The sequence below is a fragment of the Drosophila willistoni genome (assembly GCF_018902025.1).
Source record: "Drosophila willistoni isolate 14030-0811.24 chromosome 2R unlocalized genomic scaffold, UCI_dwil_1.1 Seg167, whole genome shotgun sequence".
In the NCBI taxonomy this organism is placed as follows: Eukaryota; Metazoa; Arthropoda; class Insecta; order Diptera; family Drosophilidae; genus Drosophila; species Drosophila willistoni.
Window position 1 is genome coordinate 22,477,525 of NW_025814050.1, and position 12,060 is coordinate 22,489,584.

Here is a 12,060-nt window from a genome sequence, read left to right on the forward strand (position 1 = left end):
CAAAATAGTTTTTTCTTGACAATCCATACTAGCGAAAGTAGCTTCTCAAAAATATATACAAATGTAAGGCTACCAGCATAGAGAATATAAAACTAAAAAGGTGTTGAATTTTATTTAAATTCTAAAACAACATTTAGTGGTGTTTTATTCATGAATTCAATTTTTCAAGTACTTGAACAAAATGAAATACGTAGTATTTTGGAAAAACACTCGATAGCCCAATTGGAACATTGTTATCTCGTGGTGGTACTAGTGATGACAATACAGTCGATACTATCGATGGGCTTAGTCAATATCATACCAGCTCTATTTTACACTATTTATTTGTACAAAACAATTTGACAATTTTTTTTTGTTGTATAAAACATGGCCCCGGACGATAGCCACTAAGATGATGACGATTTGGACAAATCCTAACTAGGAGGCACTAAGTACACAGTTCCAATGACGTCGTCTATGTTGTTTACAAAACTTATTACGACTACTCGGCATTATTTAGTTAGACAAGAGACGAAATATACATGAGAATATTGTATTTTATTTCAAAAAATTTCACGTGCGAAACAATTACACAAATGTTGAACAATATATAGTTTTAATCTAACCAGACCTCCGCGACTAAACATCAAAGCAATATCAAAATTTTCAATAAGCAAAAGTAAAAATGTCAAAGCAACATTTAGACCCGCCGCAGCGGGGAGAAGCCTATGCAGCGGCAGAGGAGCGATTATTGGACATTTTGTCTCCGCTGGCTGAACATCCCGGCCCATATGAGAATGTGAACCAGGCATACGAACAGGAGGAGGAGCAGCATCAGTCAGTTGTAGACCATGAACACGATGTTGAGGAATCTGTTGATCCTGCTGTGGACAATATGATGCACATCATCACAAATGATTCGGATATACATAGTTTGATTTCTAGTAGTGATAGTGGTGGGTTTAAGGGCTGGGAGGATTCGGCTGATTATGACGATCTTGTCGGTGACGGACAGGGACATTTGATTTATGGCGTGTGCAGGAATGTTTTAGTCAATGATCATGACGATCAAGTCAATATTCCGGATACTGCTGGTGATCAGTATGTGGAATATATGGATTCCACACCATCGAAGCGTGTTCATCATCTTAGCAATGAGATTATAGAAATCGATGGTGAGCCAGCATTTTTGTGTTTTGTTGTTTTTTTCCAATGCCCATTTAACCAAATTATTGTTTTGTAGATTCACCTGAAACAGCCAGAGAGTCGGCAATGGCGTTATTCCAAGCGGTTGCAAATTCACAAGGAATGCTTACCAATGGTCAGGATCATCACCTAGTCGAGGAAATTGAGATGGTGTCTCATTCGCAAGAGAATGGAGATCATCATTTAGCTGATGGTACCGAGTGTGTTATCTATGATGAAAATATGGTTGTCCTAACCACTGAGGAACATTGTTGCGAGATCATAGTAACCACTCATGGTGTTGCTAATGAGCAGGAAATGGCTAGAGCATTCCTAATGTCCAGCAATGGAATTGCACCTGGATCTGGACCAGCTTCTGCAATGTTAAATGGCAGGGTATACATAACTGAGGAAGAGACGCATGTGGAAATGCAAACTGATGGCAATGATATATATCTGAGTGATGCTGCCTTGGGACGGTCAATAATGTTACAGCATCAGCATCAGAGTAATGAGTTGGTTATCACCGAAGAGGATGTTGAGGATCCAACATTTGTAGATGATCAACCTTTGGAGGAGGAACGACCGGATATCTGTCAGGTCTATGATCATGAACTCGAAGATCATGATGACGAAGAAATGGCAGAAGAGCAAATCCATGAGGGTCAACATCATCAAGAAGTAGGCCAATTTTCGATGGAATGGCAAATGCATCAACAGCAAGAGCAGGAGCAGGACCAACAGCAGTATGAACAGGAACAGCTGCATGAGCATGAACAGCAGCCTATTCTAATAGCCAGCGATGTCGAAGAAGAGGCGGAGGAGCAACAGCTGCCACATATGCAACGGCAGCCACTGCAGGAATCGGAACGAAGCAGCCCCACCGAATTTCCAGTGAGTTCTTCTTCCCCACCCAATGGCAGTGATCGTGATGATGATCTAGATGACGACATAGCCGGTCATCCATCGGCAGCTCCACGCAAATATCCGCCTCTACTAAAGAATACCCTTTTTGCTGAGGCTATGGACCGACGGTTAGCTTACATTTGTCAGACGCAGCCCCAGATGAGTCTTACGGAAAAGGTCTTTGCATGGGACACAGCCGTTGCCCACGATTGTGAAGGTGTTGAGGACGTGGAGAATTTCCAGGCAGCCTTTGAACAACTCGAGCCACACAAGGAACACGATTTCTTGTCATTTCGTGAAAGTTTGGAAAAGAATTTAGCAAAAATTAGCCGGGGTATAATGCAAGTAAATGAAGAAGTAGCTATACCCACACCTTCTAAAAGAGTTCAGGAGAGGTTAAAACCACAGAGACGTCTTCTGCATCATCCCATACCTGCGGAGGACACAATCATTCTAGATGATGACGATGAAGATTGTTATGAGGTGACGGGCGGCGGCAAAGACAAATCATCGATAACCACTCTGATACCAGAAGAAGAGCTCGAATGTGAAGATCCCGATACTCCATCCCAATACAATGCGATGGAGCCTGAAGTGAAAACCACCCAAACCCAAACGGCAGTTAATCTGGTTACCAAAGAGACCTCAACAACTGACTTGATCAATTGCCAGGAAGACCAAATGCCACCTCCTGCCGAAGCGGGTGAAATTCCTGAGGATCAGGCGCTGACGACATTTCAAACGGGTCATCAATTTTGTGAAATGGTTCGAGATGTATTCCGAGGGGTGCGTCATCAGCAGTATATTGAGCAACAGAAGCAGTTCCAGCAGCAACAACAACAGCTGCAGCATCAACAACAACAGCTGCATCAACAACAACAGCTGCAGCATCAACAACAACAGCAAATGCAGCTTTATCAGGAGCATCATCAGCAGGAATTCGAGCAACAACAAAAGCTTCAACATTACCAGGAGCTACAGGAGCATCACCACCATCAGCAGCAGCAACAGCAGCATTTATATCAAATCCCGAGGCATCAGCAATATCAGCCGCAATATGTGTCTGAGATGCCAGAGAATCCGGGTAAGCTTCTAGTTCCCGTATGGATTTAAGCTTTTCCATGCTGTTGTCTCGTTCTAATCAATGCTTTTTATGATCTTTCCTTGCTCAAAGGATCGATTTGAAGTCCGTGAGATTGGGCTGATTTAGGGTACATTTAGATTTTAAGAGGTTAAACCACAAATTTCCAAATTTAAAGCTCATTTTAGCAATGAATCAATATAAGATACATTTTTCTTACTTTTCCTTTTGCTCATTAAACTTTGGGAACTAAATGAAAACTTTTCTTTGATCTTAGCAATGGTGACAACAAATCAGTCAAGTGCTTCCTATGGTGATTATCCCAACGATGCCATGTTCTATGAGCAGCAGGAGTTTTGCAACTATCTTGGCCTTACCGAACTGGCCACAGCCAATGCGGTGGCCTCAGCCATGCGTGAGTTGGCCAATAGCACAGTTGCTCGTCGTTCCCTGAGAGTAAGGCCCCAACATCAATTGGATAGAATGCGCAACGATGTCAGGGGCAAGCATCGACGTGAGAGACAGGAGAAGGACAAAGATAAGGACAAGAAACTGAATACGAATCATCATCATCCAATGACAACCATTAGCGAGCTGAGCAACGACAGAATTGATAATTCTGCTGTAGCAACCGCCTCGGAGGTAACGTTAACTGTGCCGAATGAAAATTCCGATGAGGCAGACAAAGAAGAAGAGGAAGAAGAGCCCACAGAGCTACAACAGACGACACAATCATCGACTGATATGTATGATTACTATTATCAAGCCCAAGGCGACAGATCCGAAGGTGGAGCTGTTAAACCCATTGAGGAAACGGCTCCATCGCCCAATAATAGTATTCCCCAAACGATGGAATCAGCTTTTGCGAAGGTTTATGCTGCTGCACCGCCAACGCAATTACTTGAGGATATGCAACGACGTTTACGTGAAGCACGCGAGGCTCAGCCGTCGATCTACATAGTCCAGGCGATGAATAATAATGCCACAGGCAAAGAAATAAAATCAGCCAACTCAATTGAAACAGTGACCTTTGGGGAAATAAATGGACCGCGTCCTTCACTGGAGAGCACTAAACCAGCGTCGTTGCCGCCGCCACAACAGACGCCGCAGCCAACAAAGAAGAAACCCGGGCCGGCTCCTCGTTCCAAGCGCACAAAGAGTCAATATCATCATCATGTAGAGGCTAAGGTGCAATCGAATGCTCCAATACGAAGACGTAGGACAACAGTTGGTGGTGGAGCCGCGCATAATGTACGCGATTTGGTTACACGTTCCACAACCCATATGAATTCCAAATTGTTGCGCAATCGCAAGGTAAATCTACTCAAGACATATGCCCTCACAGATGCCACAGGGCCGAATGGCAAAAAGAAGCGTCTAAGCGGCGGTGGTGGTGCTTCAACCGGAATGAAACAGAATAAAACACCAAAGGCCGCCACCAAGACGACGACGACAACGACGACGTCACCTTCAAAGAACCCCTCTGTAGATCCTCAAGAGAAGAGTACTCTGCCGGAACAGCATCGTTTGCAGCAGCAACAACAACAATCACCAGTCGTTGTCCCGCCGAATTCACCAAAAAAATCGAAAAATAAAACTATGGTAATCGCAGAAGGATCAAAGGTCACAACAGCAGATCGTTTATCAGTTACCCCGACCAAGGATAAGCATATTAAGTCCCACAAGTTGAATGCGAGACGTGGGCGAGCGAAATCTTTGCCCACACCACTGAGCAACAAGGAAGTCGATGAGCCAGTGCACCAGGAGCAGCCACAACAAGCACAGAAGGAAGTTCAACCAATGCCCGATAAACAAAAATCGCCAATTGTAATGGATACACATGAATTTTTAACACATGCTGTAGTGCATCCACCAGTCTGGAATGATGTGACACGTCGTTATGCTCATCACATACGCCAAGCTAATAAGAGGGCAGAACCTGAGGCGGAGGAGACTAGCGGCTCAGTCTATGCACGACTAGAGAAACATCCTTCCATATATGAGCATCCATCCCAACTCAATCGCCGGTCCCCCCATCCAACTGAAGAGCCGCATTTCTCGCGGCGTCGTCGCCAGAAAGCAGGCACAAGTCATCACCAACAATCTGACAGTGGGTTGTATCCGTTTGATATCAAATTAACACCACCTGGTGGTCTGCTTCGTCTCAGTGAGGCGTCGTCACTGCTGCGGAACCCGCTGGCGGGTAAAAATGGCAAAGTCTTGTATATGTACTATGAACTAGATCAGTTGATAGTGCTACAGGAACGTTCCATTACCTTCTGGAAGTACTCCCAACTCTTTAATGTCCTAAACACGCCAGCTACTACGCCAACAATTGATGGACCAAGAGCAAAATCCCCGCAAGGCGAGCCAAAGAATTGCGATTCAGATCATTCGAGCATAGCAAGTGAAAGTCAATCCACTGGGCCACACTGGGTGAACTTGGGGCGTCTCCGGCGAACAACCAATGGTAAATAATTTCAGGATATTGTCAAAAGTTAATGGCAATTAATTTCACTTTCTTTGACTTGCAGACATAGAGATTGTTGCTCCGTTTGGCAATCGATTGTGCGTGCACAATTCAACGCCCGTTTATATAGAAATGCGTTGCCATCCCTTGGATCATCATAGACGCGAGGGGAAGCTAATGTCGCTATATGTAAATGTTTACTATTATTGTGAGGAGGAATTGCGACCCAAGATGCATTCCGTACATCTCGATGCTGTCAATTGGTAAAAGTTCATTCTCATTTTTTGACCTCTCCGGATATGAAATGATCATATTATCTGTTTTTTTTTAGTGAATGGAGCAATGTGATCTACACCAGCATTGCAGAGTCACGTTACTTTGTGATGGCTCATCAAGCGGAAATGATGATGGGTAAATCAAAATCGGGAATCTGCAAATATTCGCTCACTCCCACCCTCGATACCCTTGCTTCGATACGTGAATTTAAACAATTGCGCCACGAACTTAAGCACATTGAGTGCCTGACCGAGGATCGTTTAATTGGCTATGGTGTCTCACGCATAACCATTTGGGATCATCGCAGCGGCGATACTTTAATGAATTACGACTTGAATATCCCCCTGGGTCGTAATCTTGGAGCAATGCATTTCCCTAGCTTTGAAATAGATCAAAGCAGCATATTGATTCTCTATCAGTACATCCAAGTGCCCACGAAACCATCTCAATTGCATGTGATTGCCTGTGAGATATCTCATGCCACACCATCGCATCGGCTGCTGCACGTACATAGTCTGCCATCGCCACAGTTCGATCACATTGTAGTGTCTGTCAATACGGGTGATCACTTGATATTGAAATCAATAACAGACGACGAGATATGGCTAAGTGCCGCCGATCCCAGACAGCTGACATATGTCGCTCCCCAAGGACAGGGAATCCAGCGATTCTATGCTCGACAGAAGTCTCAGGTTGTTGAGTTATCACCGCACAGCCTAACTGTGGACAGTATTGCGAATCATTTTATGAAATTGGCAACCCAACAGCAGCGTATGGCCATGATAATGCAATCAGTCAATTCGTTACCAGTAAGTCCGTCACCAGTGTAAATGCCAATGCCAGTTCCAATCCCAATCCAAATATGCAACAAATGTGCACACGAAATTCTTGTTGTTGTTCTCAGTCTGCAAATTTTTGTATTCAATCACCAAAATTCCTTGTACAACACCCTTGGCGCCTTAAACACTGTAATCCATTGTCTGTTTAATCAATCTTAACCTTATGTATAGTGTTTAGCCTCCTTATATATACATACATACATATATGAAATGAAAAATGTAATTTCAGCGCCACAGAAAAAAAAAAAAACTCATCATTAGTCATAATTTATTAAAAATTGTCTTTAGGCTATATATCCTCAATACTTAAATTGTTTTTTTTCCCCCTCCTTTATTTTATAATGCAAGTTATTCTTCTATAAAGAGAAAAAAAATGGATTGTATCACTAAGGTTTTTTTTTCATTATTGGCTTAGCTGTAATTGTTAGTCTTAATGTGAATATTTTTTATTACTAAAATTATTAATAATACACACTTTTGATGTACGTCTGAATGTACAACAACTGCAACTGCTCTCTGTGGACTGCAGTACCCCCGGGGCGTGTCATATACATAAATTAGGAGTAAAACTACAACACCAAAATGTATACAAAAATTGAAAAACTTATTAAAAAAATACGAATATGTTGATGAAATTTCTTTTAGTTTTGCCTTCCTAATATTAATGGAGCTTGGTTAAAGTTAGTTTTTTAGGGAAGGTGAAATTGTTGGCAAAATGGGTTTTATGCTTAAATTTTACCCGAGATAAAGATTTTATACTTGGCCAACAATCCTTCCTCTTTTTAGCGGAGAAAATGCTGCAGCTTTTTCTCTACTAGTTTAAGCAAGCAATTTGTTTAAAAGATAAAACTAGGGTAACCAAATTGTTTACTATTTAATCAAAAACATTTTCGAGACGTGCTTTTCTCCCTAATCTTTTGTTTATTTTGTGGTAAGTTAGTCTCCTGCCTTATATGCCATCAAATGTAAGTTATAAGGAAATCAAAAGATTTCGTTACCATTTGCTTCCAATTTTGTTTACTTAAACGTGCTTTAAACAGAAGCAGAACTGATACCCAATGTAACGCTTCAATATCCATATCATTAACCGAGAAAATGTATAAATTGTATAATAATTTTTTCATATATTTTTTAAAACTCATTTGGTATATATGAACTAAACAATTTTAACTACACACATTCCTTATCTCATCTCTCTCACATTACAAATTACAATCTAATCATTATGATTAATATATAGTATTATTTTTGTTTTTTTTTTTTTTAGTTTTGTCTCTTAAACGAAATCTAATTATATATATTTATATATATATACAAATTTGTTTTTGTTTGTTAACTTACACGAGAGGAAATAGTAAAATTCATATAAAAAATTGTGAGGTTTATGGAGAGCTACATGCTACAAAATTAATTATGAATGTAGATAGTATCAAGAAGCTATTCAGGAAGTCGCCGATTACACAAGTGCGCACTAGCCTGAGACCATGGTCACGAAATGATCGAGAGTGGTTCGCTTAGGTGTCTAGTAAAGTACACGAATTTCATTATGTAGAGTGTTTTTTACGATTTGGCCTACAAAATAATTTACAAGATGTAATAATAATGCATATACATATATGTATGTAAATTTTGTTTGATATATATATATATATATATATGTATATAAAGGAGAACCACATTAGAATTAAGAGTCGCCGCCATGGTAATTATAGAGTTGCCACTACAATTCCTTGTCAGGCTTTTGTGTTGTTGCAGTTGTTGCTGCCGTCTCGTTTTGATGTGCCTCCTTGGCCAATTGCCATCGCTTAAATTCGACCATCTGCATGATACGGACACGCAGCGGCGTTTGCGGCCTTCTTTGCATGGCCGTCGACAGTTTGCCAAATTCAAGGCTATACATAAAGACAACAGGTATAAGAACATCATCGTTGCCATCGCCGGACATGGCAAACATTGGTTGCGTTTCGCCGGAAGAACCTGGTACATTATCACAGACAATAAGAGCCGTAGCTCCGGCTTGTTGGGCTAATCGAGCCTTGCTCACAAATGTGCAATCCCCACGCTCGGCCACAAGAATTTTCCCCTTGACCTCCTCGGCATTTGTGAGCTTCTCATTGCAGGCCCGTATGGGTTTGGCCAGCACCAGATCACCCTCTACAAATTGTTCGCCAATTAGTTCGGGACTAAAATGCGATGGTCCTGCCATCAGGGCAGTCCAATCCTGCAAATGTTCATCAAGGGCAAAGGCCACAGCCTAAAAAGAATTGAAAAATTAATTAATTACCGATTGATTCAATAGATTTTGTGTTCTGGGCACACCATGGTCAAATCCTTGTATTTGCTACGCACCTGCAGTTGAGCCAATTGATTCATGCTCTGCAATTTGGTCAACTCTAGCATCTCCTGCATAAACTGCAAGCCCATTTCGCCCTCTTCGTGACTCTTTGCCTGCATGAGAAAAACAAAACAACATTCCATTTTTTAAGAAGACTTCAAATGAAGGAGGATTCGTGTAAACCAAATATATAAATTAAGGAAACGGAAAATAGAAAAACAAAAGATACAGAAATAAAACTTACATTATAGAAACTATGAAACAGTCGCACCTTGCCTTGACTGCGATCCCCTACTGATACCATGGTGATGCCCATGTCGTAAACAGCTCGCAAATGATCCGCATTGCTTGCCTGAAAATCCAAGGCGCTGAGTCGCTTGCCACCACTCCCGCTGCCTGTGGTGCGCGGGCACGAGCCCGTAATGAAGTTGCGCAATGGTTTGCGTACTTTTTCAGGAAAAAGCTTATTGGAACTGGGGCAGGTGCGCATGAAGTCGAGTACGTTATGATCGTCCGATTGGCGAAAGCCTACAAAAAAGAGATGTCAAAAATAACTAATATTTTTCTTTCTTATTGATTAGTGTACTTACTAAACGTAGAATTCCCTAGTTGAGCAATGGAAAGCGGCAGCAAATGAGCCTCGGTAGTGAAGACAAACTCATCCACATTGATAATAAGATCCTGTGGCTCCGAAAAGAGTAAATAGAGATATTTAAATGTCTCGGAGAGTACAAATGAATCCATGCGATCGTCATGTTTGCCAGTACGGACATCACTGACTGCGGCATAGCCACAGGCGACTTTCGTATATTGCTGGAGGGTTTTCAATGCCCGTTTGCCCACTTGAAGATAATGATGATCGCCAGTTGCTCGATACAGAAAGTAAGTAGACTCAATAAATTCGGGACGCAAATGATGTTGACCCCAATGGATTTGGAAATCGACAGTAAATGCCTCTGGGATAAGTGTATGCATCTGCATGACCTAAAATGAGAGATAAAAGGTAACTTTGGTCTTTAAATGAATACGATTCGACTGCTCACCTGGTAGAGCATTTCATGTGTCTGCACTGCTGGCTTTAAGTCACCAGATAGCACTTGCAATCCCGGCCAAAAGGCCAGCAGTGAATCCATGAAATTTCTGGACTTGGCATGAGGTCTATGCATAAGAACATCCAGAAGCATTGGCCCCTCACTCACATACTTCATGACGGCATTGTAGTGACGATTAAATCGCGCCAAATACTTGTCATCGCCAAGCAGGACATACGATTTGAATAAATACTCATAGTAGCTATCAATTCCAGCACCCACACCCGAATCGCGTCGCACCCAATCACCGGAATGCACATTCAACACAGTGCCCATGAGATCGGATCCACGATGACGTAATTTCCACAATGCATCCATAGCAGCATGTGCACGCACCTCAAAAATGGGATCTCCTGTTAACCGTGACAAGGCAGCAAACTCCAATAGTATTGTCCCCGCACAAGCTGTACAAGTCTCACGCGATACCTTCAGTTGCGGATCCTTCATGCCCAGTCGGAGATTAACCCGAGCATGTGGTATACCCGTTGAGGTATTAAATGCAGGCAATAAACGATAACCCAGTTCGCGGGCCATTTCCAGTAACTCTCCTTTGTACCAATGCATGACATCGGCTTGCTTTTGCAAATACTCCGAAAGTATGTGGGCAGACAGAAGGCCACCCACCATACGAATATTCGTCTCGAATACGGAGACAATAATATCACTATCGAATTGAACATCCCTTATGACCAATTTTACGGCATGTTCGAACTCAGCGAAATCTCCAAGTAGAACCAAAGTGTCCAATGTATCCACCAAAGTCATGGAGAAGCTGCAAAGTGTTAATAGACTGTCAGATTGATTCACAGTTTTGTATTTGATTCACTTGCTTTCCCAAAATGTCATCCATGTCACCACGTGAGGGTGTCACTCCTCTATATCGTCCCTTACATGAGAGAGGCATCAACTCATCTGCTGGATAGGCATTCTCCATATAAGCGCGATAGGCGTGATAGAACATCTCACGTGCCTCTTCCCTATAATAGGAGTAAAGTGGTTAGATTTAATTTAAAAGTTCCTCGTAAAAGGTTACGTTGACATTTTGAACGACTTTTGTCTTTATGTTCTACTCAACGTAACCCCTTTCAAGTGTTTCTTGATATGTACTTTAATTCGGTTCTCTCTTTGTGCGACATATTCTGGGTAGGCATTGAGCTCTCCGTGCTCAAGACACTGGCCACAAAGATGAACAGCGCCAAGAGAACTAGCCAATGCTGCCGCTGAGCGGAGCAGGATAAAGAAGAGGTACTGGAGGTGGTGGTCATCATTATCATTATGCTAGCTCCAAGGTTCGCCGTGAATTGCTGAATATGCGGCAGCCAGAGTTGTTGTCGTTGTTGTGACGTTGACCTTCACTTTGAACGTGTTGCTGTTGTTGTTGGCTGGCTCTTTTTTCTCTTCTCTCGTTTTTGTTTCGTTTTTTGTTAAAATGTTTATTTTGTTGTTGTGATTATGGTTGTTTAGTTTCCTCTTTGGCCTGGTGATTCGGACAGAAGCACACGGTTTAATTAAAACTGTAAACGCACATAATTAATATTATTTATATGTTAATCAACAACAATTTGTACACAAATAATTTATGCCAGAGCAAAGGAAAAAGAAAAACTTACCCCCTCTGTCAATGTCGTCGACCTAATTTTAATATTCCAACGTCACCTTGTGTTCGTGCACTTGTGCTGCAGAAGCAGCAATTGTTTAACGATTTAGCATTCCTTCTTGATTGTGTTTTTATTAATTTATTGCAGTTTATTTTTAATCTTCTTTGCTATTTTACGCTACCAGTGACAAATCACCACGACAACACAACAAAATACGCAAATTTTGTAACACTGTCGGTCAGCTGCCAAAAAAAAGTGTTGCTAACTCGGCGAAATAACTATTTTAATAAATTTGACATT

At 41.8% G+C, this 12,060-nt stretch overlaps 2 protein-coding genes across 3 annotated transcripts; one reads left to right on the plus strand and one right to left on the minus strand.

The window, feature by feature from the left end:
- The first annotated feature begins 314 nt into the window (after positions 1-314).
- LOC6642591 lies at positions 315-7,041 on the plus strand. The gene is made up of 5 exons (XM_023176060.2): positions 315-1,154; positions 1,223-3,154; positions 3,429-5,621; positions 5,686-5,884; positions 5,953-7,041. Exons 1-5 carry the CDS (start codon positions 665-667, stop codon positions 6,725-6,727), a joined length of 5,589 nt encoding a protein of 1,862 aa, XP_023031828.1. The 5' UTR covers positions 315-664; the 3' UTR covers positions 6,728-7,041.
- Positions 7,042-8,359: 1,318 nt separating this feature from the next.
- On the minus strand, positions 8,360-11,577 carry LOC6642592 (ER degradation-enhancing alpha-mannosidase-like protein 3). Of its 2 annotated transcripts, none has more exons than XM_002065637.4 (7): positions 11,270-11,577; positions 10,993-11,139; positions 10,115-10,934; positions 9,662-10,055; positions 9,316-9,599; positions 9,086-9,184; positions 8,360-8,990 (listed from the first exon to the last, which is right to left on the minus strand). In XM_002065637.4, the coding sequence occupies exons 1-7, from the start codon at positions 11,434-11,436 to the stop codon at positions 8,457-8,459; spliced, it is 2,445 nt and encodes an 814-aa protein (XP_002065673.2). In that variant the 5' UTR covers positions 11,437-11,577; the 3' UTR covers positions 8,360-8,456. The 2 variants fall into 2 exon arrangements, with proteins under 2 accessions (XP_002065673.2, XP_023031456.1); XM_023175688.1 differs by having other exon boundaries at positions 9,056-9,184.
- Positions 11,578-12,060: the final 483 nt, after the last annotated feature.